We start from the raw sequence: 27,438 nt of genomic DNA on the forward strand, positions 1-27,438 counted from the left end.
GTTGAGACTCCCAGACTTCTGGTCATGGGGGACTTCAACTTGCCGTCAACGGGAGCGGCTTCCGAGGTGGCTCGGGAGTTCATGGCTTCCATGACGGCCATGGACCTGACCCAATTAGTGCAGGGCCCCACTCACGAAGGGGGCCACACACTGGACCTCATTTTTGTATCTGAACAGTGGACGAGTGATCTGGGAATAGGGGATTTAGTTATCACGCCCCTGTCATGGTCAGACCACTCATCCCTCCGGCTGGACTTCCCTGGCGCTATCCCCCACCGCGAGGAGGCGGAACCAGACTCTATAAACTGGTACCGCCCCAGGCACCTGATGGAATCTGATAGATTCCTGACGGAGCTTGGGCCAATACCTGTAGCCTTGTCCCGCTCCCGTTCCGAGGACCTAGTGACTGCCTGGAATAGGGCGACGACTGGGGCCTTGGACCGGGTTGCGCCGTTGCGACCTCTCCTGCGGCATCGACCCACCCGGGCTCCTTGGTTCACTGAGGAGCTCAGGGTGATGAAGCGCCACAGGAGACGTCTAGAGAGCAGGTGGAGATCCTCGCGCTCCGAATCTGACCGAACACAGGTAAGAGCCTATTTGCGGACTTACCTTGTGGCAATAAGAGCGGCCAAACGTAGACATTGTGCTGCTCTTATTGCGTCCGCGGATAACCGCCCTGCCGCCCTGTTTAGGGTGACTCGCTCCCTCTTATCGCAGGGGGCGCGGGAGACACCCTTACAGGGTAGAGCAGAGGAGTTTGGGGAATATCTTCAGGACAAAATCGATCAGATCCGGAGCGGGTGGACCTCCGTCAGTGGACCAGACGAGCCGCCAACAGCGAGTCTTGAGGGACCATTCTGGGAGGAGTTTGACTCTGTTGCCCCCGAGGATTTGGACAGGCTGCGTGGACGGCTGCGACCCACCACTTGTTTAACGGACCCGTGCCCCTCCTGGCTGGTACTGGCAGCCTGGGAGGTGACACGAGGCTGGCTCCTGGGCCTGGTGAGCGCCTCACTGAGTGAGGGATACTTACCAACCGCCTTGAAAGAGGCGGTGGTGAGACCCTTGCTCAAGAGGCCTGCGCTCGACCCAATGGAGCTAGCTAACTATCGTCCAGTCTCCAACCTCCCCTTTCTGGCGAAGGTTGTCGAGAATGTGGTGGCGCAGCAGCTCCCGCGACACCTAGACGAATCCGACTATCTAGACCCACGCCAGTCCGGCTTCCGACCCGGGCACAGCACTGAGACAGCCTTGGTCGCGTTGGTCGATGATCTCTGGAGGGCCAGAGATAGGGGTTGCTCCTCTATCCTGGTCCTATTAGACCTCTCGGCGGCTTTTGATACCATCGACCATGGTATCCTATTGCGCCGGTTGGAGGGGATGGGAGTCGGAGGCACCGTTTTGCGGTGGTTCGGCTCCTACCTCTCCGACCGGAAGCAATGTGTGTTGACAGGGGGGCAGAGATCGTCCCTGAGGCCACTCACTTGTGGGGTGCCACAGGGGTCGGTCCTCTCGCCTCTCCTGTTCAACGCATATGTGAAGCCGCTGGGTGAGATCATCCGTGGTTTTGGGGTTGAGTACCATCTTTACGCTGATGATACTCAGCTGTATATTTCAACCCCAAACCACCCCAACGAGGCTGTCGAAGTGATGTCCCGGTGTTTGGAAGCCGTCGGGGTCTGGATGGGGGACAACAGACTTAAACTCAACCCCTCCAAGACCGAGTGGCTGTGGTTACCGGCGCCTCGGTTCAGCCAGCTGACTCCATCGCTGGCCATAGGGGGCGAACAATTGTCCCCTGTGGAGCGGGCGCGCAATTTGGGCGTCCTCCTTGATGCCCGGCTGTCAATGGAGGACCATGTGGCAGCCGTGGCAAGGGGGGCGTTCCACCAGGTTCGCCTGGTGCGCCAATTGCGCCCCCTACTGGACCGGAGTGCCCTGCGCACGGTCACTCATGCGCTGGTGACGTCTCGCCTGGACTACTGCAATGCTCTCTACATGGGGCTTCCCTTGGGACGCGTCCGGAGACTGCAGCTAGTTCAGAACGCAGCCGCGCGGGTTATTATGGGAAGTACACGTTACTCCCACGTAACACCTCTCCTGCGCGAGCTGCACTGGCTACCTGTGGCCTTTCGGGTGCGTTTCAAGGTATTGATCACCATCTTTAAAGCGCTCCATGGCAGTGGACCTAGTTACCTGCAGGATCGCATCCTACCACACACGTCCCTGCGACCTATCCGCTCACACAGAGAGGGGCTCCTCCTGGTGCCGTCTGCTAGTCAATGCCAGCGGGCGACACCTAGGAGTAGATCCTTCTCTGTGATGGGCCCAACCCTCTGGAATGACCTCCCCCCTGACATTCGAACTACCACCGACCTCCGTTCCTTCCGGCAAAAGTTAAAGACTCACCTATTTCAATCAGCTGGCCTGGCACTTTCTTAGTTCTACCTCCCGGGGATTTATTCATTTTAATTGGGTTTGGGGTTTTAAAAAGTTTTTAATACACTATATACTATATTTAATATTTATTATTCTATGTACAGTCTTGCAACCTCCTCCACCTACGTATTTAATTATTTAACTGTTTTGTATGTATTTTATAACGTATTTTAGTGACTGTACACCGCCCCGAGTCCCTTTCGGGAGAGGGGGCGGTCTATAAATATGAATAATAAATAAAATTTACACAGCAGAAAACCATGGTATATAATGGAAAGCAACACATAAATCAGTATTATGGTGTTATACGCAGCATTTCAGTTTCTACTGGTAGTGGGCCTGCATTTTAAGCTACTCACTGAAGCTAAGATAATGTATATCTTCACACACCCTAATGACTTAATATTATCCACCTTCCAGAACTAATGTGAAACATAGATATAAAATGCCATCAGAGATGCTTTCCTCCTCAAAACAAAACAAAACAGATGATGCAGCTATGGAACTGCAATATATCGTCCATTTATCTGTGAAACCTAAAATCGAAATATTGTACTTGTTTTATCAACCTCAGTTTTTACCTGATGTATAATTAATAATTATCTTCCAAAATGTATGTAAAGATGAATCAGAAAACAAATCGTATGGAAAATGAAAACGCTATACATAAATATTAAAATTCTTGTTTCAGATAATGGGAAGGTTTATTTTTAGAGCTATAGTTGAGATTCTAATCTTTGTGTTAAATACCCCCCCCCCCAAAAAAAAAGATCTGCTAATCCAGTTAAGATGAATGGAGATCTGATGGTGACATCAAACAATTATGTTATCTACTTTTCATTTTCTTGTGGGTTTTTTTAAAATGCTTATTTTCAATCTTGTTGCTTCTGACCCTACAAAAATTCTGTTACATTTTATAACTGCTTTTCCATTTGAGCTTCTAAGATTGCAGTCCTTGATCATTTCACTTCCTTTTAAAGTTTGGTTTTTCTTCCAGAGCAAATTCCGTGACGTGGAATCCACACAAAATGATGGGAGTTCCTCTTCAGTGTTCTGCCTTGCTTGTACGCGAAGAGGTGAGTCTCTGAAACTTCGAATGATGTCTTGTTACCTTCAACTTTCTGCCTTTTCCTATGTTGATTATACATAATTGTGACACAGCATATATATCCATGTGAAATTAAGATAACATCTGAAACTTAAAAAGAAAACAGTTCAATCACTTTTCAACCCAGAATTAAAATGAGCTTCATAACAACTGTCCAGGTATATACAATTAGAGATCTGGAAGGAGATTGGAGGTCTTCTAGTCTAACCCCCCTTCCTAAGGAACAAGTTCTTGTTCCATTTCAGACAAATGGTTGTCCAATCTTTTATTTAAATTCTTTTTGGTAAAAAAGCAGTAGAGAATTGCTTTTTGGTGACTTTGATCCACACTCCATTTAAAATAGACAATGCTAGAATGTAATATATAACACAAGAATGCCACTTGCATGGAAGTGATAAAGACCCAACATTCTATTGCCACAATAGAGTCCAATGGGAAGCCCATAAATAAATTATGAATACAATAAGATTTCTTAGATTCCCTAGATTAGAAACCACACATGCTTGGTTTCATTGAATAATCCCACAGGCATTGGTATTAAGAAATTATCCCTCTTTACAGATTTTGCATAATTGTATACACTTTTGACATGGTCCCTGTCTTATTTGTAAACTTTTCTTGGAGAGTTTCTTCAGCTCCTCATTTTTTTGCCTGCCCCTTTTTGTACCTTTTACAACACAAGTAGTTTTTTAAGATGCAATAAATCAGAACTATGCAGAATGTTATTTCTTTTTAAGGGGCTGATGCAAAGCTGCAATCAGATGCACGCTTCTTACCTCTTCCAACAAGATAAGCATTATGATCTCTCTTATGACACTGGAGACAAGGCATTGCAATGTGGACGCCATGTTGATGTCTTCAAACTATGGCTGATGTGGCGAGCAAAGGTAAGCATTTAGATGAAGTTTGCGGGATAACAGTAATCCAAATCACGGATCTCAAAATGCAATAAGGAAAAATGTTGAACTTCAGAAATAAGACCAGGTGAGCGGAGACATTGAAACGCCATTGATAATGCTACTTCTTTGGAACATGCTGAGAACATAGTATATATTGCTATATATGTATAGGAGTTCCACAGATTTACCTTCAGCTAAATTGGATCTACTTTCTTTGTAAGATAGCCGAAGGATGAGACAGGACTCGGTCTGAGGCAACTTTAACAGCGTTTATTGTAACAGGCTAACTGTAACTACAACACAGGCGAAGTTCAGCACCTTCCCTGCTTGACAGCTATTTATATGGACTGTCAAGCAGGGCAGCCAACAGAAACAGCCTGAACAGCCCGCGCTCAGCCAAGCCATGTCTTAGCCAATCAGGTGCGACTTGGCTGTTGCTAGCTGCCAGGCACGAATAGAACACTCCTTACCTCCCAACGAGGCGCTTGCACGAAAGTTGTGCAAGCATAATCGCAAAGATAGGCGGGGCAATGCCGGATCCACCCAGAACGCCTCAGTTGAGGGTAAGTCACCGGTGGAGGAGGTTGTGCCCATGGAAGCTCCTCCCTGAAGGGAGTGGAGCTCCGAGCGTCGTCATTGGGGCCTGGTCCGGAAGGCGGAGCCTGCAACCCAGGTAGGAGTGGGCGAGGGGGCGTGGCCGTTGGAGGCAGGTTTGAGAGCGTCCTTGGGAGGGCGGTGTCGGAGCAGGAGAGGCCTGATTGTGGGAAGGCCTGCAGAGAGGGGAAACCAGGAGGGGCGTGTCTGGGAAGGCACGACCCCTGAAGCGGCGTTCAGCAGGCGGCATCTGGTGATGCAAGGCCCAGGTGGAAACGGGGCTCGCCCGGAATTGAGGCTGCTGGAGGTGGAATGCCCGAGGTAGGCTGCGGAGCGGTAGTGGTTGGCAGTGACGGATCGGATTGAGGGGACATCTCTGGCGGTAGGGGCACCCTAATTGATCCACATGGCGCTGCCATTCGCTGCCATCGGGTAAGTGGACCAGTTATGGAGGTGACAGTGGCAGGCACCCACCTGGAATCCCCTGAGTAAGACCTGGCCCAGACAGGGTCCCCAACCCGGAAGCTACAGGGAAGGGATCCCAGGTTGCCTGGCTGTTTCCCAGAATAGATCGGGTGCAATCTATCTAGGGTGGTCCGCAGGCACCGGCCCATCAGCAGCTCCACCGGGGATTTTCCAGAGATAGGGCAAGGGGTGGAATGCTGACCCAAAAGGTAAGCAGCCACCCTTGCAGGCCAGCCGCCCTGGTCCATCCTGTCCAAGGCCTCCTTGGCAGAGCGGACAGCACATTCCCCCCGGCCATTGCTGGCCAGATGGTACGGGGTGACCAGGGGCATGGCGGATACCCTGCCCGGCCAGTAACTCCTGGAAGGTCGTGGATGCGAATTGTGGGCTGTTGTCGGAGATGACAAAGTCCGGTAGGCCATGTGTGGTGAACAGGCGTCGCAAGGTTCGGACAGTGGCCTCTGCTGTGGTGGAAGCCATAAGGACAAGTTCCACCCAGCAAGAGTATGCATCCACGACAACCAGGAACACCTGGCCACGGAAGGGGCCCACAAAATCGAGATGTAGGCATGACCAGGGACCCCTGGGCAGCTCCCATTCCCTAGAGGCAGCCGCCAGAGGAGCCGGTCAGGACAGTTGGTAGGGGTAGCACCTGGCCACCCAGGCCGCTATCTCATCGTCCAGGTGAGGCCAGCAAACATAGCTCCGGGCTAGTGCTTTCATTCACACTATGCCTGGGTGGCTCACATGGAGACAAGACAACACCTGGTGGCGCAGGTCGGGTGGAATAACCACCCTGTCCCCCCACAGGAGGCACCCACTGTGGAGACACAGCTCCAGCTGCCGGATCTTGTAGGGGCGGAACTCGTCAGAAACCGTCCCCTCAGGCCAGCCCCTCATGACCCAAGCCATGACTTGCGAAAGGACAGGGTCAGCCCTGGAAAGGGCAGCCACATCACTGGCAGTTAGAGGCAGGTCTAAGTCAGCGATAGAGAGGACAGAGAGGCAAGGGATGGCCTGTGGGTCAGAGACAGGGAGGGGACAATGGCTGAGGGCATCAGCATGCCCCAGCTGTTTACCCGGGCGGTAAAGCAATGTGTAGGAGTATGCCGCCAGGAACTCCATGAAGCAGATCATATGAGGGGAAAGAATGGGAGGGGTCGGATGGTCCCCAGCCAGAAGCCCAAGGAGAGACTTGTGGTCGGTAAAGAGTGTAAAATGCTGACCATAGAGGTAATAGTGGAACTTTTTAACCCCGGACACAGCAGCCAGAGCCTCCTTGTCGATCTGGCTGTAGTTTCTCTCTGCTGGAGAGAGTGTCCAGGAGTAAAAAGCAATGGGGGCTTCAGAGCAATTTGGGAGGTCATGGCTCAGGACAGCCCCCAAACCCAAGGGGGAGGTGTCACATGCCAGCATCAATGGCAGCCTGTCACTATATTGGACTAGGACTGCGGTTGACGTCAGCATGGCTTTGACAGCCACGAACGCATGTGCTTCGCGGCTCCCCAGCGCCAGGCCGTGGATCGGTCAAGCAACTGATGCAGTGGCTCGGCTAGCGACGCCTTGTGTAGAAGAAACGGTGCATAAAAGTTTAAAGGTCCTAGGAACGCCTGAAGCTCCGCCTTAGAGGCAGGCATAGGGGCGTTCCGTATGGCAGCAATTTTAGAAGGGGTGGGGTGGATGCCCTGGGCATCAATGGTGAAGCCTAGGAAATCCACCTTAGGCACAGCAAACGAACATTTGCTTTGTTTTAATTTTAGACCCACATCGAGGACCTTCTGAAGTATTTCGATGAGTTCTGAGTGGCTGATAGCAGCGATCAGGACATCATTGAAATAGGGGACAACGCCGGGGAGCCCATGGAGCAGGCGTTCCATGAGGCTTTGGAAGATCCCCGGGGCAACGGAAACACCGAATTGGAAGTGGCGGCAACGGAAAGCCCCGTGGTGAGGGACGATGGTTTGGGCAGCCGCTGCATCATCATCCACCAGAAGCTGCTAGTAGGCCTGCGTCATGTCCAATTTTGCGAAAATGCAGCCCTTCCCCAAGGAATGGAGCAGGTGCTTCACGACAGGGACTGGATAGGGGTTTGCCTGGAGGGCAAGGTTGATGGTCGATTTATAGTCAGTGCAGAGGCGAATGGACCCATCGGCCTTGACAGGGACCACAATTGGGGTCTCCCATCTAGAGTAGTCGATGGGCTCCAGCACGCCCTGCGCCAACAATTTGTCCAACTCCGCATCAACTTTTGCCCTCAAGGCAAAAGGCACCCTGCGGGCCTTCAGCCTAATAGGGGCAACCTGGGGGGTCAAGGTTTAGGGAGATTGGGGTACCCTTATACCCCCTCAGCTTACCATCAAAGACGTCGGCGTATTGGGCTATGACATCTGTGATGTCAGGGGGCGTGTCGTCGGTGCAATGCACCCCCAGAAGGGACAGGCCCAAAGCGGGGAACCAATCCAGGGCCAGCAGGGCCAGCAGCGGTTTTTCCACCACCAAGATTGGCAAGCACCCCTTGAATTCCCCGTACTTCACCCGCAACACATAGCAGCCCAGCGTAGGAATTAGAGTCCCCTGGTAGTCCTGCAAAATAGTGTCCGAAGGTGACAGGTGGCTACGAGCAATGCCGGGGGAGAGGTGGGAAAAGTCAGCCCAGGAGAGGAGGGAGCGGGAGGACCCGGAGTCAACCTCCATTAGACAGGGAGACCTCAGGGGGACTTTGATCTTCTTTGCCCCGGAGAACGCATGGCTGACCAACACTGCAGGGATGGTAGGAAGGTCCTGGCGGTGAAACTGCTTGGTGGACAGCTGCGCAGGCTGGGAGGACTGCTAGCTTGGAGCCTCAGGGCACTGCGGCAGCAGCAGGGCAGCCCGGCAGAGTTGGGCCAGGTGGCCCTTCTTGTGGCAATGAGGGCACACCGACGCCTTGAAAGGGCAAGAGGCCCAGCCATGGTTCCCTCCACAACCCAGGCAGGCACCTGTGGCTTGGCTGGAGGGTTGCTGCGCTTGGCGCCGAGGTGCAGTTCCCAACCGGTCCACCTGGTCCTCATCTTTGGTTCGTCCAAAGGCACGAGCTCATCGATCAGGCAGGCCTGGTTGGGTGGAGGAGGCAGCTGGTTGTGGTACATCTCCACCGCGGATTGGTCGGAGAGCTCCGCGGCTCTGGCCTCTTCCACTGCCTGCTGCAGCATGATTTCAGGGCGGGCCAGCATTTGCCACTTCAGGCGGCGGTCCTTGACCCCGCAGACGAACTGCTCTACTAAGGAGTCGTCTAGGTCAGCAAACTTGCATGGGATCACCGCCATTCGCAACCTGCAGGAACTGACTGATTGACTCAGTTTCCTTTTGTACGCATTGGCGTAACGCATAACGGCAGGCGATCTGTGAGGGTGACGGGGAATAGTGGTTCCTCAGTTTAGCTGTCAAATTGTCCCAAGTGAGGGCGTGAGCGGCAGCGGTGTGGCGAGAGCCCTGGTCGAATTGAACATGGCCGGGCCACAGCAACTGAGGAAGAAGCTGACTTTTCGGTCTGTGGGCAGGTCCTGATTGCTGTTCGCAATAAGGAAACATTCGAACTGCTCCATGAACCCGGCCCAGGTCTCGCCGGCAGAACCGAAGGGAGCGAAGGGAGGCATGGATGCCATTGTGACGGTCGTCGAGACGATGAGGCGATAGCGTGCTGAGCGGAACCCGGCCTCGGTGTGGCTGAGGGAACTTCGTTCACTCACTTGGATGCTGTTAGAAGGCCTTTGGAGATCCCACCTTCATCGCCAGTGTACGATAGCCAAAGGATGAGGCAGGACTCGGTCTGAGGCAACTTTAACAGCATTTATTGTAACAGGCTAACTGGAATTACAACACAGGCGAAGTTCAGCACCTTCACTGCTTGGCAGCTATTTGTATGGAGCTGTCAAGCAGGACAGCCAATAGAAACAGCCTGAACAGCCCACGCTCAGCCAAGCCGCATCTTAGCCAATCAGGCGTGTCTTGGCTGTTGCTAGCTGTCAGACAAGAATAGAACATTCTTGATTCCATTTTCCAATTTCTTTGACTCATGCTCCATCTCCAAATTCCCATCATGGTATTACTTGAAAGGGAATGTTTTTGTAGTGGGGAACACATTTTTATCTCAGGCTCCCCATGCAGCCCCAATCCTGTTTTTGTAGTCCTAAATTCTAATTACAGAAAATGGAAGTCATGGCTTCCTGTGATGTTAAAGCAAAAAGCACAACAACTCTAGTGTGCCTTCTAAAATAGATGAAGTGAGAAAGAAATTGGCAAAAGTTTCAACCATTCCTACATTCTGACATTACTCTTCTGCCTAGTCCTAACACACAATTTTTTTAAAAAATGGTCAAGGAGATGACTTCCGGCAGCCGAAGGCGACGGACATGTGCATCCGCTTTTTGCTGTTTCAGTGGGCCCCCCTGAAGTCTAGGGGGAACACAGGGTGCCTTGGAGAGGTGCCCTGCCATAGGGGCGACTTGCTGGGACCCCCTGGAATGGCGGCGGCCACAGGGGGGTCTCCAGCTTTGCTCCAGGAGCCGGGGGTGTGCGGAATGCCACCGCGCGCTTTCGCCGAACGGAGCCTGGAAGGAAATGACCAATTTGAAAGATACAGCTGAAGTGCGATGAGGTGAGAGGTCTCCCCAGGTCTTTTACTGTTTTACTCTATTGACTGATCTGCAGTTTGTTTGTTTTTTTGAGACTTTGTTTCAACCTTTGGAGGAGTTAAGATTGGAGGGGGGGAAATTTCCACCCTCCTTGGAAAAGTGGCACTTGGAAAATCTCTCCCTTTTATGGGAGAGAAAATTTAAAATCTACTTTCACTTCCCTTAAATAATGGGAAAAAAATTTCTTTCTTGACTACAACTGCAAGAGAAAGGATGTTTGAACTGATTCTTCTCTAAACTATGTGTGGGAACTTTGATCTTGTTGTGTCCTGACCACCTGTACTGGCTGAGCCAAGATGGCCAACTTCCTCTTTCTTCTTTGTCTTTATGAATGAGACTCCTCCCTTGGAAAACTTTGCCCTGAACTGATTCCCACCCCAGAGATCTCCAGGAGCCTCTTCAAATACGTTTTTTCCCTGGATTTGGAATATTTTGACCCACCTATTTGCTCTAGTTTTGTACCAGAGGATTTACTCTCTTTTGGATTTGCTTGCCTGGTGGTCTCTACCGGCTGTGCTCTCCCACAGACACCATTTCTTTGTATAGACTAATAACTATCTCTGAGCTACATGATGGGTCTAAAGAAGTTACCGCCTGGCAAAGCCTCATCGGCCCCGACATCTTCCACGTCAAGCCCGATTGCTCACCAGTCACAGCTGGGGTCTTTTCTACAACCTAAAGCCCCTGAAGAGAGTGCAAAGACTTGTCTATTCACCAGATGCTTCAATCTATCTTAAAGGGACAGGATGAAATGAAAAAACAACTGCAAGACTTAAATGATCAGCTCAGAGAGATGAAACAACAAACCATATGGAATGAACAGAGGATAGGTGTACTGGAGGAGGGTGTGGTTGGGATGAGAGACAAGGTGAAGACAATCCAAAGGGGGAATGTAGAATTTGAAAATCACATGATAAAAATGGAATTTGAAAGGATGTCTTTTTTCCTTAGGTTCCAAAATCTGCCAGAAGTTGAGAACGAAGATCTTAAGGAGATTATGACCACAATATTAGCAGAATACATTAATAGAGATAAACAACAGCTTGGGTGGGATATTGACCTGATCTATAGGATTAATTCAGCCTATGCAAGAACGCACAATGTTCCAAGGGAAGTTCATGTTAAATTTCTTAGAAAGACCACAAGAGATGAGGTTCTAGGAGCTCAAAGGGGAGGACCACTAAAATATAAGGATAAAGAAATAACCATTCTTAAACAGATCCCAAAGAAAGTAAGAGATAAGAGGAGGAAATATTCCTTTTTAGCAAAAAAATTATATAATAATGGGGTCTGGTTTAGGTGGCTGTTACCAGAAGGCATGTTGATTTTCTGGGAGGGCAGAAGAATTAGAATTAACACAGTTGTGGAAGTGGAGGCTTTCACTAAAAAACACAGTGCTCTCTTAGCCGAAATGGGGGATGTTACACAAGAAACAAGGGAGGGAGGGGCTTTGGCTCAGCCAGTGGATGGGGGGGGGGAGGATGCAGCAACCAGAAGACTCAGATCACAGAAGTGATTTGAAACATTATTGCAATTGTTGTTATAATGTACCTATATGGAAGTGATACAAAACAAGATGATTGAAACATACTGATGATTTAGTGTTAAACTTAAAACTGCTAATACTTATGCAAATGTTGATATTTTTCTATTTTTGTTTGTAAAAGTTATGAGACTTGGGGGGGGGCTGCTCCCCCCCCGCATGATGTAGCTGTCAAAATGTTCTATAACCTTTTAACCCTTTTTCCCTGTAAAATTTGTAAAATCAATAAAATTTGCAAAAAAAATGGTCAAGGGAACATTTTGCTTCCCTCTCCATTGTGCTGTGACAAGTTGAAATTGCATGTTGGTTGCTAGGCAACCCTTCTTAGTCCTTCTGTACTGCAGCTTGGAGGTAAACTTGAGCAATCCCTTATATAAGACCTCTGTTTCTGTAAGAAGCAGATAAGAGAAGAAAGCTGGGAGTAACCAACAAACAAGGATACAAATACGCTTACATTTTTTCCAGGAAGTCACCCAGGAAGTGGGTGTCACTTTCAGGCTTAGAACATTTGGCGTCATCCAATTATGGTTTGTCATCCAGCTCTTGCTAGTTGGCAGCATACCGTAATTATGACGCTTTAATATAATCAAGGTAAAAGCTTTTGGGGAATAGAAAGGATTTTGTTTTAGGAATTCTCAAAACTAGATGTGGCAAACTGTGATGAGAACACCTGCTTCCACTTTACGCCGCAATTAAGAAAAGGCACGTTATTGATGTGGAGAAACAAATTAAAAACCTGTTCTTTTCTGGGCCATATTTGTAAGAAACCTCAAAGGACCGCCTCTTTGGCCATTTTAAAAGGGGTTGCCAAATAAATACTTCCTGCATAATGATTCCAATTTTTCTGGCATGATTTGTCTAAAAATTGTTCATTATTGTAAATAGTAATAAATGAATAAGTAGTGCTTGTTACAGGAGCTTTGTTCAATCACTGTCTATTCTAGTGTCCATAAATCATTCACGACACAAATTAAATCAACCCTAATCTGCTATCCACTATCTGCATGGTGTTATCAATATGCTGATGAAAGTATCTCTAGCCTTTCATTGTTCAGGCTGAGGTGGTCAGTAGCCGAATTCAGCTAAGAAAAGTCAATCAGTGTTCATTGTTCTAGAAATAACCTTACCAATCACTGAATTCACTCCTACCAGCACTCAGTGGAATGTAATATATCATTTCCTCACCTTTATTTATTTATATTATTTTATCTATTAATCAAATGTGTGTCCTGCTGCAATCAAAAGATTTTCAGCAGCTCCCAAAATTAAGAACCTATAATAAAATATGAAAACATAGCCCTAGAATTAATAAAGTCCCAACACCTCTATTGCATCATTCCCCAAAACTTCTCTAGAAAGCTTTGTTTTCACCTTTATTTATTATTTATGTTGTTTTGATTAGCTTAATTAAAAAATAGAAAAAGAACAGAAAGAAATCAATGAATAGGGGAGGGAGGAAAGCACTACAAAAATTATGTATACAAGGACTTCTATATATATATGTACAATATACAATGTTACGCAATGGTTAATTCTTGTATTTTGTATAATTGTAATCCACATTTGCACACAATTCATTCATATGTATGTGTAACAAGTAACATCTTATCTTCAATTTACTGAGTAACCGGGACATAAATGTATTTTCAATGGTTGAAGGACAAGTTTTTTTATAATAGGAAAGAGAAGGAATATTCATTTATGTTTTTGAGCTGTTAGTTCCATGTCACAAGTACCAAGCTCGAAAGAATAAACCATGTATCAAATTAATTTGTGTAATTACTTTTTTTCCATAATGTAATAATTTTAGGGCATCACAAAAATCAATGCTTTAATGAAGCATTATTATCATTGCTTTTCCAAGGACGCAATGACTGGGACCTGAATTTTCAATGCTATAAAGCACAATATCAAATGACCCCACTGCTTAGATGCAGAAAGTTTTAGCACTTCTAGTTGCTGTTGTTAAGTGAGGTTACTGTCACTGTGGTTGTTAAACAAGGATGTTGCATAGTTGTCATTTGTGACCTCTTGTAATGGAATGTATGGGTGATCTTGAGGAAAGAGAAGAAGAGAAGCTGCCTAGGGAACAATCAGACAAGAGGTCTGCAGTCCACTGGTGAGTTCCTACTGGTTCGGATCGGTTTGGCTGAACCGGTAGTGGTTTGGCAGCCTGCATTGCTGGAACCGGCAGCAACCCAGGCCCACCACACCCCCGAACCGGTACTCTGGGCAGCACCATAGGTGCCACCATCTTGTTTTTCTGCTTCTGCCCATGCGCAGAACAATTTTTATTGTACTGCGCATGCACGCCCATGCAAAGCGCCCATGAGCGAACTGGCAGTAGTGACTGCTGGAACCCATCCCTGCTTCAGTCTCTTAAAATATCAAGGAAGCCCCTCCCCCATTGTAGCAAGCAGTTAAAAATAGAGGAATTTGCACTTTCAGACTTAACAAGATTCTATTAATCTACTATTAATCTTATAATAATGTAGATTTAGTTTATCTTGTCGTGTTTCTTATCTGGTTTACCCAGAAAGATTTACGGATCTGAAAGTGCAAACTTACTTGCCCTCCACTTTTAACTGCTTGATCCATTTTTCAAAAAACTGTGATTTGTATACTCACTCATGCTATTTTTTTATTTCCTTTTTTCTGCAGGGCACTATAGGATTTGAAGCACATATTGATAAATGCTTGGATCTTGCAGAGTATCTATATAACAAAATTAAGAACAGAGAAGGCTATGAAATGGTGTTTGATGGAAAGGTATGTTTTCAATCATACTTTTGAATAGCAGGTAGTTTTAGTTGTTCATTGTACTGTGTTGTACAGTGTATAGGTGTAATGATTTTTGAGACTGCACCAATGTGCATACTCTTTCAAAGTATCATGCAAAAAAATTGCTGTTAGAGATTTTCCATCAGTATATTAATAGCACTAGTACTTCGATTTATATACCACTTTATAGTGCTTTACAGCATTTACCTCTCTAAGTAATTTACAGAGCCAGCCTATTGCCCCCAACAATCTGGGTTCTCATTTTACCCACCTCAAAAGGATGGAAGGCTGAGTCAACCTTGAGCCTGGTGAGATTCAAATTGCCAAATTGCAGGCAGCTGGCACGTAGCAAAAGTAGCCTGCATTACTGCATTATAACTACTATGACACCACAGCTAGTATTTGTTTATTATTAATTAACATATTAATACACCTTCAGAAATTTAAGATAGTATACATCGTATTCTATTCTTCAGTTTTACTCTCATAACTCCAAGATATAGTCAAGACAGCAATATGACAATATCAAAGCTTTGGCTTAGTGGGGGCATGAAATTTCTGTAATTTCTTGTCTACCACTCTAACTACTATTTAGTTACTGACAGATCTCAAACTTATTCATGAGCAATTGTATCCTGCACAAATTATTGCGCTCAGATGGCTCTGAGACATGGTACCATAGAAGTACTTGGCAACTATGAGAATGTTTCTCAATTAATCTTCATGCTACAAGGAATCAGTGTTAAGGTTTATGGTTACCTATGTCAATACTTATACATGGAAAGAAATGCAAAGTGATTGAAGATAGGTGATCCCCAGAGAAAGGTTGCCAATTTCTTTACTACTGGTTCAGGCGCGCTCCCGGGCGCACTCATGCGCATGCAACGCTTCTGCACATGCACAGAAGCATCCAGGCAGGTGGGTGGAGCCTCCCACCACTGCTACTACTGGTTCAGCCAATCCAGGCCGAACCAGCAGGAAACTGCCTCTGGTGATCCCTTAGATAACCAGTCCCTATATATGATTACTTCCCAGTGCTCAGTGGGCTAATTCGCTGGTTAGGGAGGGCAGTGAAAATTCAAAGAAAGAGGCTACATTTCAAAACGTCAATGGCAGAAGAAAGGAGTTAATTATTTCAGTCTTTCTTTCATGCCCATCATTACAGTATGTATAAATAAATGCTTTTGTACTTTGCTCTGTCCCTCTGTTTCAAGAGGGATAGCTGTATTATGTCTTCTACAGGATCACAATAGGGCATTTTATTAAACAGTATACATGCATCTGATGTAATGGGGAGTGAACTACGAAGACTTAGGTAAAAACAAGAACATGAAATTTCTAATGTATGATAACATTAACCATTAGTGTGACCTAGACTGTTTGGGGGGTGGATCTCACCTTTTTAAGAAAACAGATATTTGTAGTAAAACATGATTTCCCCAGCATAAGATGCAAGAAAAATTAGTAGATGCATTGATTACAATGCTAAGTGATTCTTACTGTGCTGCACCAAAGTCAATAAACAAGAAAAACACTTTAACCGATCACAATCATAGGAAAGGCAACCCTGGGGAAAAGTGAAAACACAGTGCTTACTGCCATTATTGTTCTTCCATTAGCCTCAACACACAAATATTTGCTTCTGGTACGTGCCTCCCAGTTTACGGAACACAGAAGACAATGAAGAAAGAATGAACCGTCTTTCAAAGGTAAAAGAAAGTACAGAACAGAACAAAACAGAACAGAATGAAGTCTATTTCTGCTATGCAATTTTTAAGGACATCCATTTGTATCTGGATGGTGTCTCACTATTAACAAATCTCTTCTAAATAGAGAGGGTTACCAATTATTAACCAATTATCAACCAATCAACCAATTAATTGATCAGTTTGCACAGTTTATGGAGGATAAGGTAGTCCTGATTATGAAATGAAACAAATTATATTTCCATTATTCCACAGTCCATTAGCAGCAGTAGAGAATGAAGACAGAGATTTATAACCTCACAATGAAGATTTGTGTTAAATTCATCTTGAAAGGATCAGCATTCTGGTGCTTCTTCCACAGATGTTTGGCCTAAAATTCCTCAGTCCTGATTATTGAATAATTAAACTGAGGTTAATGGGAGGTAAAACTCCCTAGAGGGCACAAGATTTCCTATCTTTGCGTAGATTTTACAGAAGCAAAGTCACATGTTTTGGTGAACAATATAGAGCAGAGATTAGGAACCTGATGGTCAGAGATCTTGGTGAACCTTGAAAACTATGTTAAAATACTTTGACATCTCACATGAAAATTCTGAAACTTCATGAAAGTTTTTTTCACATAGTGTGAAATTTTACCCAAATTTTCTGAAATCTCACAGAAATGTTGGCAGTCTTCAGACCATTAACATGTGATGGAATTGTGCTGTTCAGGATTATACAAGGTTGCCAACCTTTATATTAAATTTTACACTATTGCAGGAGGAGGTCTTTTGGGCTTGGTGAGTTTCCAGAAGTGGGTTGCATTGATATGGTAACATCTATTAATTTATTCATCTCAAAAAACAGGCTGAATGAATTTGAAGAGCTCCTCATTCTGTTGAATAGTGTTGTACATTCAACCCAAAGACCTTCCCAGAATGCATCACTAGAACAATCAGAAGGAAGCGACTGTGCAGTACTGATTTGTTTTCCATGTTTTATCTTTGAAGGTGGCACCTGTAATTAAAGCTCGGATGATGGAGTGTGGAACCACAATGGTTAGCTATCAGCCCCTGGGAGACAAGGTCAATTTTTTCCGCATGGTTATCTCCAATCCAGCAGCAGCTCACCAAGACATTGATTTTCTGATTGAAGAAATAGAACGCCTTGGGCAAGATTTGTAATCCTATAATCTGCCATATCCTTCTGAAGTACCTCTAGGTAGACAATTAAGTTGTCACAAACTGTGGTGAATGTATTTGTAGTTTGTTCCAAAGTGATTCTCTTTCTATATTGTGGCGTCAAAGTAGAGTACAATTTAAAATCAAGAACATTGCTCCTTTTAAAAAGTTGTCTTCTCCCCTTTGAGTTTGCAGAAACTTCTTTTCCAGGAAGATAGTATACAAAAGGCTGCATTTTTGCATATCAAGCATACATATATATATTCACAATATCATATCTAAAGATCAGTGTGATTAGTAAAAAAATTCCTTTTGTTAAAAATAGCTAATAGAACAATGGTTCCCAAATGGCCACAGATTGTGGGGCAGCATAAAAACAAAATGCAAAAATGCATATTGAAACTGAGTAACTTTTATCTTTTTTTTTTTACTCGGTTAGAACAGAATTTCTAATTTACATGCAACATTCAGTTCAGATGTACTTAAATACATCTAATTTTACAAAAGAAATATATAAATATATAAATATATATATTAAAAAAGATCCTATTTTGTAAAATATAGATTTTTTATTTTATATGGGTTCTAAAAACTGCAGGGACAAATAATAAATATAAGAATGAAATATTTTATTTTTCCTTAGATGAAATGCATCAAATGTTTAACAATGCTTCTTTTGAGACATAAACCCACATAAATTTTTAAAAAGAAATGTTTGTTTTACATGTCCTTTTATCTTGTATATCTCCAGAATCTAGTACTGCAGAACCTCAAGCGATGTCTGCGTATAAGAAAACAAACCGAAAATAATGATATCACAAAATGCTGCTATTCCTAGTGATTTTTCCCATATGACCTAGCTAAATAGAAGCACAATCTTTGCAGACTGCTATCTGGGAGTAAAATTAGGGTTGTGTTTGGAGCCTTCTCCCCCCCCCCCAAAAAAGGGGGTGCACTTCAGAATAATTAATTATACTACAGTACTCATATTTCTCAGAGCTACTGAAGAAAATATGAATATTTTAGGTTCTAAAAAGGCCAGTCCACTGGTAAGGAAGTTCAAGTAACAGCAAAGATCCACAGCAGGATCTAAGGATTGGCGGTTGGACATCTTGAGGAGACATGAGTTTGAGAAGACATCCATTGCTGTTGAAGGCAGCATCAGAGTTGGAAATAACTTTTACTTATGATATTTGCAACTGCTGCTATGACCACATTTCCTTTCACAGACTGGCTGCTAATGTACCAGTAGATCTATGTGATCTTATGAACGATGTGTCCAAGACATTGAATCCATTTATTTGAAATTGGTTTTCCACATCTAAGCTCTTAGGCAGTTCCTAACTACCATACTATTTGCGTTCCTCTTTATAATTGGCCTAGCATAATGACAAAGATACTAAATACAAAGCAGAGAAGTATCTGCCCTGAATTATTTCTAATGTAATTTGTAAATGGATTCAACCATGCTACTGGGTTTTAGGTTTAGCCCCTAACAATTGTATGGGAATACAACTACCAGCTTATCTTATATAGTGTTATGGAATTTCAAAATATACTAGAGTGCTATTTTAATATAAATGTGTGATTATGATAATCAGTATTCTGTCCACAGTTCATATACCTCTTTTAAGGAAACAAAATGAAGGTCCATCTAGTTTTTATGGATGCAAGATCAGCCATATTTCAGGCAGATTTCCTTAGCATGTTTCCCTCCAAATGTTTGGGATTGCAACTCCATTAGTCTTAGCCATTATGGCCAGTGGTTTGAGATGATGGGTGATGCATTAGAGAACATCATGAGGCTATTGTGTCAGGGAAGGCTAGCTTGGAGGAAATGAAATCTGTCATTCCTCAGTTTCACATCCTGGAACAATTTGCAGTTACAACCCTGTTTAAACATTGGGTTTTAGCTTTAACTAAAAAGCAACATGGCCACCTGGGTTTGTAAAGCACTATTGTTTTACACTCTCTCAAAATACTTGAAGATACAAATGCAATGTAATATGATTTGATTGAACATATATAACTTTGCGTACTAGTGACTCATTGTAAACTTGCAAAATAGGGAAAAAAGGAGATAAAACTGTGTCTGTAGTTGTGCTGCCTTTTGAATGATCTTGCTGGGTTTTTTTCCACCTCAAGCTGAGGATGCGCACTTTAGATTTCATACTGTACAGTGTTGCCAATTGACATATATTGCTGTATAAGCTTGTACAATATATTATGAATTGTTCTTATACGTGTTTGGTAGCAGTATTGAATCTAGATATCGTAAGAACTTCATCCTTTCTAGTTTCTCTATTGCTTCCTTGCTTTAGACCATGATTCCATTCTGGCTGATTCGTACAAATAGTGTTCAATTCTAGACATTAAAGCTTATGTGCTGAAGAGTTTAAGAGCTCTTCTATGTGATCTAGACCAGCTTTCCCCAGTCATGAGTCACTATGCAGATGCCAGTGGACAATGCAGAACCTCCATGCATCAGACCTTTCCCCCAATCAGCTCTATCTATGTTGTATTGGAAGAGGGAAGCCAGATCAGGATCAGGACATTTGAATACCTATCAAACTGTGTCTAATGCAATCTCTCTTCAGATGGTAATCATATACTTTCCACTGAAGTGAGCAGACCATTGGTGAGAGCACTTTGAGGTAATGGAGCAGTTCAATGGCTAGATTGTAAGTCACCACAAATGTTCCTGTTACAATCAAAGGGAGACAGAAGAGGGATGGTGATTTACAGCTTGGATTGCCTCCAATTATATTTAGTCTAGATAGAATTTTGGTGTTCAAGTCCAAGATCTACAAATGGTGTTTTCATATGAACAATTCTAACAGGAGTTTCTTTTTCGAATTAACTCTGTCTGTTGTATCTGGGGGAAGTCCACAGCAACCTGTTCTTCCTGTATTTGATTAAAGTACTTTATCTGTAGTGTCATTCAGAACCCAAATAAAAGTGTAAAATGTGATTGTTGTGTTTCTCTACAATCTATCCCCAGCTTTCGTTATTGATTTGAAAGCTCATAAGATCTAGTTGCATCTGTTATGCCATCTTTCAACAAAAGTCATGAAGACAAAAATGATTTCTTCCAGCTGTCCCTGCTATCATGTTAGTGCCTATTTAGCATTGGTGAGTCATGCACTCTTAGTGATAAACACAAAGTTAATAATATTTTATTGTAACAGCCTCTTGAAAATCCTCTTGTTTATGGTTACCTCTTTCATTACCTTATACTTTATGAAAACAGATAGAGATTTCCCCCTTCTTTAAAAACAGGTGTGTTCCTTGAATTGATAATCTTCCTACCCAAGGTCTTTTTCAATGGGTGCCGAATATTGGTAGAATACTTGACCAAGGATAGATCTGTAGCCTTTTGCAGTCTACATACATAGTTCCATTCCTCCCAGGCTAGACTATACAGAATTGACCCTGCCAGATTTATTATCTCAATATCATCATCAACATTGCCTTATATTCCATCTTTATTTTTTCAAATGGTATCCCCACAACAAGACAACTGTAATTAGAGTACAATTGTACAACCCACTAACCACTCTTGCTTCAAAAATGGTTTACTCAGCCCAATTTCGGGATTCGTTAAATAAATTGAAGCACAAACTAACTGCACAGGATGTAAAGCATTAAGTTACAATGTGGCTGGTTCATGTATTGTGTAAAGCCAGCCAATGTCCAATCCTACTCATAGCGTAATCACTGACCCAAGTCAACAAGTGACTCCAAATATTGGAAATGATTGCACATTGAGTTCCAATTGCTTCAGAGGTTTGTGGACCAAAGTACAACATTTGGATTATGAATTACCTTGTAGAGCAGTAAAAAGGAATGCTTATCCTCTATTTCATGGTCAGGACCCCAATCCCACTTGAGTTATTTTGGCATCAGAGGAAGAAAGAACCCTAAGCCCATTAACCTACTTTATGACAGTAAAACTAAGATATTATATGGCATTATTTTTAACTTCATGAAAGGCGTAAATGTCATACCCATTTTCTTCTTTAAAGGGATTTTCTTACTCTACTTACAACAAACTGCTTTGAGCTTTTGGAATTGATATAGGAATAACAACAAAAAATCTTGGTCAACAGCTGGTGCAGCTGGGAGTTAAATAAGTAAAGTTGTTGTTTGGGGTGAATATATTTTGAGAGGGGGAATAAAAGCCCAGGTTTGAGGCTGGCCCTAAATTAAACCAATATTATCGCATGTGCACAGCCTTAATTTGCACCTTTTAGGATAAAAGGATAGAAATCATTACAGCTGTTTTGAAACAGCTTGAAAAATAGAGGGAAATTGAGAAAGTTATAAACGGAAGCATTAACTGAGCAGTGACTCAAAGCCTTCTATCTTTGGGGCTTACCATCTGTCTGCTTCCCTCTCTTTCAAAGGCTCCTGCTGCCAAGTACAATAAAAAAAGGAAAATAAAGCAATATTGACCACAACCACTTTAGCACATGAGACAGCTGCAGAATCTTCTTCAAACTGAATTCTCTGCACCAGTACACTAGATCATGATGTTCAGTTGGCAAAGGGCTACTTGGTTGTAAGAACACCTTGGCTCTGATCCAGATAGCTGCCTTGCATCAACCTGTCCCGCACAATATGAGACAATGGATAGGGTAACAGAATGGTTATTGTTTTTTAACTTCTCATCATCCAGAGGCTGTGAGTGGAGCTTGTATTAGATTGTAAAGTGACTAGTCAGTCCCCTCCTGCCTATTCTACTGAACATAGCCCTGGGTGTGTTTCCTAAATTCTATGATAATGGAAGAGGATCAGGGGTAAAATTCAGCAGGTTTTGATAGTTTCTGGAGAACTGGTAGCGGAAATTCTGAGTAGTTCGGAGAACCAGCAAATACCACCTCTGGCTGGCCACACATCACTCTTACCTTTCAGCTGTGGCTGCTATTGCTATTATAACCCACTCACACATAAGAGGTCAGTATCTACAATACTATGTAGGAAGTTAGCACCCACCCTTCTCCTAGAAAAATGAAATATTCTATGAAATATTAAAAAGGCAGAATATTATATTTCCCTGGATGAGAAATGGAGAAACATGTTTTTTTTTAGGCAGGAAGCAGACTCACTCCTAATAGCCCCCACCCTCCTCAACAGCCCACAGCAGATGTCCACACTGAAGAGATAAAGAGATAGCTAGGTCTATTCATAGGCAAACACCCTCATTCAAGACACAACAAAGGTAGGATTCACCCTCTACCCTTCTCATCACATGGCACCTGGGAAGATTACATCACCCAGCAAGCCTGGAACTCAGACAGCCTACAGAGTTGCTCCTGCATGGCCCCATTGGAGTCTGACAACCAATCAGAATACAAGCTCAAATTCAAAAGCCCAGAGAGGCAGAGGTGGATTGCTGTCGGTTTGGTCTGGTTTGTTTGAATCAGTAGTGGAATTCAGGCCTGGGTCGCAGAACCGGCAGCGACCCAGACCTGACATGCCCCTGATCCAGTTCTCCTGTGTCTTCTGCTGTTGTCGGCATGGTTCTATGCATGCACAGACCAATTTTAATCAAATGCACAAGTGCAAGCAATACGCGGCCAGTGTACGCACAAGCAAACCGGTACTAACCGGTTCAGGAACCCACCCCTGCAGAGAGGGTATAAAACTCAGGCACTCTCAGCAACTTTTCCCTTTTTTTTCTTCACCCAACATCTTCAAGGCATGTGATCCTATCCAACATTAAAACCATCTTTCCAAACAGCCACCATGTTTCCAGTGTCTTTCTCCCCACTTGGAACTGAACCCAGAATGACGTTTCTTCCAACAACTAAAGAAATACAAGAAAGTTTTGACACAGTGATGGGTTCCGGATTCCGTTGCAACTGGTACGGTGCAATGGGGCCCGGCATCCACCACATGAATGCGCACGGCGCACGCATGCGTATTTACCACCTGCGATGCTCCGCAACACCTCTGCGATGCTCCAGCGGCTAGGCGGAGTGTTGCTCAGGCAATGTATGCTCCATGCGCTTGCGCGGAAGCCCCGAAGAGCTCAAATACAGGTAAGGATGGCAGGCGGGTGGGCCCTCTGGAGCACTGTACTGGAATGGTACCCTGTGCTCCTGGCGGGCACCAGTACACCCATACCGGGGCATACCAGTTATAACGCACCACTATTTTGACAAGACCCTCAAAATTAGTGAGGTTGTTTTTCCAAAATAAAATCCTAATTGCTGGAGAAGGGGAAAAACGGGGGCAGTCAGAGAGAAAGGAACGAACAGAATACCGTATCCCAGATGGTTAAACAGGAGCCTGTCATAAAGACTATTGCTCTCTATAGGGAACAACTTGTTATTTCCCATAATAGGTTAAGGTCATGCCTACAGTAATTGGGCTGAGGCTGTAAGAAGAAAGGTGTGAGGTCTCAAAACTCCTCTTCCAAAAATTTCACATATGCTAAGTATAAGAAAAATAGCAGAACTTCAGTTAGATTATAGCTACTATCTTGACTTTTTGGGCCAAACTGGAAGTTGATCTTCCATCACAACCAACTTCTTTCATGTTAAAGCGTCTGCTTAAATTTATGTTTGTTATATAAAATTGGCAGCTGCCAGGGCAAACCTTGGAAAGACTTAGCTATGTGTTAATTATTTACCCCCTTATCTGTCTATAAATAGGTAACACTTTAGTGGGAAGAGCACTCTGTGAGGTCATGCTGGCCACATGAGCGCAGAAATGTCTTTGGACAACATTGGCTCAATGATTAAAACAGAGATGAGTACCAACCCATATAGTCAGCAATGACTAGTGAACTCCCTTATCTTTATCTATCTGCAAATCACTGAATACCCCAAAATCATGGTGTGGTTTTGCTGGTCAGTTTTAGTATTATATAATTCTCCTAGATCCTTAGTACCATTTCCTCCAAAATAAGACCTCTCCGGATAATAAGCCCAATTAGGCTTTTGAACACATGCACTAAAATAATCCCTCCAAAAAAAATAAGCCCTCTCCAAAAATATTGCAACAGAGCAGCAGCAATGAGGTGACCATGCTCTCCGCCTCCTACAACTCAAAAATAATAAGACCTCCCTGAAAATAAGGCCAAGCGCTTATTTCGGGGGTCAAAAGAAAATAAGTTCCTGTCTTATTTTCAGGAAAACACGGTAATTTGAATGTTGATTTTTAACAGATATTGTCTCTATCAATTGATTATGAATTTTATTTAGTTACTATGAATTTGTCTAATTTCTCCTTTTGAATCGTATCAATGAATTACACCCATCGGTTCCTTTTGTCCATCCTAAATTTATTGTTGAATGGCCCAAAGTTCTAGCCCTGGTTTTCAAACCTGGATCCCCATATGATTCTGGATTATTATTTATCAACTTTATCCTTGTTGGCTGGAAGTTTCAGGAAGACAAAGGTAGACTTCTCAAACTAGAAGCTTTTGAATGGTAATTGCAGTCAGCAACACCTGAGCACTAAAGTCTGAGACATGCCAATCTGAAGAGTTTTAAGTTATTTGAGGAATGGCTTCTCTTTCTCCTATAATGAAAACTACACAAGCTGTTTTGGCGGTAGATGCTGACCGAAAGAACTTCAGAAGATTTCAATTCAGAAGAGATGGTATCTTATATAATTTAAGAGAAAGTGTACATGATTAGACACCTTCATGTCTTCCAGAGGGAATTTTAACTAGAAGATTGCTATAATAATTCATCCCAAAATGTCAACAAGAACTAAGAAAGAGCATTTTCCAGCAGCATGCAATCTGTGTGTGCATTTTAATTGTTCTATGCAAAAATTACTATCCTTATATACATTTTCCATGAATACTACACTGATCTTTTTGGCCTGATTCACCATAGATATGGCTTTTTTAAAATTCTGCCTTAATGCACTGATGGACCTTCCCACTGTGGTTGTGTAAATTACAGTATGTGTCATAATATGTAGAGTTAACACAGATACTTGTGATTTCATTACTAAAATCATGGTTAAACAAGCTACAATTTAGCACAATACATGAATCAGACCTAGCCTGATACTCTTCTTCTTGATGTTGGCATGTAAGGTATCTTCCTGAAGATACAGATGATGATGGTGGTGATGGTGAAGACAGACAGACAGACATAGAGATAATTTATGTGGACTCAGTCAAGCAAAGCTTTATGCAAGAAGGAATTTGAAATAGTTCCATTCTGACAATGTTAGAACTTTTAAAATATAAGCATATAAAATGAATTTTTAAATCCACTATTACAGACTTGCCTTGACAATACAATTTCATAATAAATCAGTACTGAGAACACAACCCCTTATGTGTGTATGTATGTGTGGATGGGTGTTCATGAGTCCATCCCATAAGATATCTAAACAGCCTTGCAAATTATTCCCTGACAGGTAGGTGATAAATCATAGTACTTAGGAGAAATGGCAAGTGATTCCATGTCTCATTCTATCCTTGTGCAGCACCTCAGACAGAATGAATTATGAAACATTCACTTTCTGGATACATTCCATGTTCCATCTGATATTACAGCTTCTGTTTTCTTCCTTGCCAGCAATTCATAGACCCATTAACTTTAGGATGGGATGAGGTTAGTCAATCACTGTCTCTTGTTGGCCTGGTTCCCAAAATTCTTTGTAAATGATCCATTCAGGGTTCTGGCTGAAGCAATCTGTTCTCTACTTGATTGAAGAGAAAGGAAGAAATGAGGAGTGCCAAAGTAGGTAGTGATTTTCTTTGGGTGCTGACTTCATCCATCACAAATTTCATCACCAGATAAAGAAAATACAATATTTGACAAGAAGGAAGGTCTATCCCTGTGATGCTGAACCTATGGCACATGTGCACAAAGTGACATGCGAAGCCATGTCGCCTGGCACACATGGCCTTGCCTGTTTATCTTCTGGTTTCTGGTGCGCATGCGCACAGGACGATCAGCTCTACTTCATTGCATGGCAGTGCCAAAAACTGGTGTGCACATGTATGCTGGCAAACTGATGGTAGGGTGCACACGCCAGTACCCGGAAGCTTGGCTTTTTTGGAGCATGATCCCTTTGTGTGCATGGCAGGGCCAAAAACCGCCCTGCGCATGCTAGCTGAACATTGGGGGCACATACGCACTAGAACCTGGAAGTTCAGATTTTCCGGAACATGCCACATCTGCAACATTTCCGCACAACCTTTTCAGCACTCGATGCCAAAAATGTTCACCATCATCATTATATCCCAACAGCAATCCAGAGCAAATATGGCTGGGAGCTGCACTTCTGGACTTTTCAGACTTCAAAACTAAGAATGTCATTTGCAGCAAGTTGGGACAGCTTCAGATGGACAGTTTGTGGGCAGAAGCAAGAACTAAGTCTCCACACACCTCCTGCCTTTTATCCCCAGATTTAGAGTGGGGATTTGTTACGAGTAGTGGCTCTTCTGTTCCCAAGGACTGGCCCACAGATTTCCACTGCTCTCCTCTCCTATGCCTTCTGCACATCCATGGATTAGGCACTGGACCCAGCCATTCTTCCTCTTTCTCATCAGCGACCGCCACACCTGGGGGCTGTTGACTCTCCATCTGAGGACTGATGAACGGCCCAGGCTCTGCCTCTGTCTCTCTCTCTCTGCCAGCTCCATTCCCTCTTCTCCCTCAGAGTTCCCAGATTGCCCTGATACTGATACTGATACCCACGCCTCTTTATCTGATTCAGCTTTGGAGGGACCGGCAACCGACAGGCTACAACAGGTTAGGTTTTCTGTATGGTCTATCTGGTAAGGGTGACAGATACCCACGATAAAACAGAATTTAATAAGATGTTGCTTTTGATTCTGCTTAATTTCTTCAGAGTTTCAAAGAAAGTAATGGTCACTCCCTGAATGAAAAGCTATTCTAAAAAACTTTGCAAATAAATATAGCCATTAGATAGTCACAGATAATCTAAAGTGGACATTCCTTGAGATGGCCAAAAGGTGAGCTCGCCGTCAGAATCCCAAAGCATAAAACAGTTCAGAGTGTTCAAATCAATATGGTTAACAGAAAAATGACAGTGTGATCTCGGTATTCGGGGATGGGGGTGGGCACACT

At 43.9% G+C, this 27,438-nt stretch overlaps 1 protein-coding gene across 3 annotated transcripts in view; it reads left to right on the top strand.

The window, feature by feature from the left end:
* GAD2 (glutamate decarboxylase 2) overlaps nucleotides 1–20,459 on the top strand; it is a 53,095-nt gene extending 32,636 nt beyond the window's left edge. Inside the window, exons 12-17 of one of the 3 annotated variants that reach the window (XM_081970138.1) lie at nucleotides 3,437–3,515; nucleotides 4,285–4,434; nucleotides 14,383–14,490; nucleotides 16,122–16,211; nucleotides 17,198–17,408; nucleotides 20,370–20,459. In XM_081970138.1, the coding sequence (XP_081826264.1) occupies nucleotides 3,437–3,515; nucleotides 4,285–4,434; nucleotides 14,383–14,490; nucleotides 16,122–16,211; nucleotides 17,198–17,371 (601 nt within the window). In that variant the 3' untranslated portion in view covers nucleotides 17,372–17,408; nucleotides 20,370–20,459. Of the gene's footprint in view, nucleotides 1–3,436; nucleotides 3,516–4,284; nucleotides 4,435–14,382; nucleotides 14,548–14,580; nucleotides 14,608–16,121; nucleotides 16,212–17,197; nucleotides 20,340–20,369 lie in introns of those variants that run through there. The other 2 variants (XM_081970137.1, XM_081970139.1) reach the window with 2 other exon arrangements.
* Nucleotides 20,460–27,438: the final 6,979 nt, after the last annotated feature.

Source organism: Natrix helvetica (assembly GCF_964273705.1).
Source record: "Natrix helvetica genome assembly, chromosome: Z".
NCBI lineage: Eukaryota > Metazoa > Chordata > Lepidosauria > Squamata > Natricidae > Natrix > Natrix helvetica.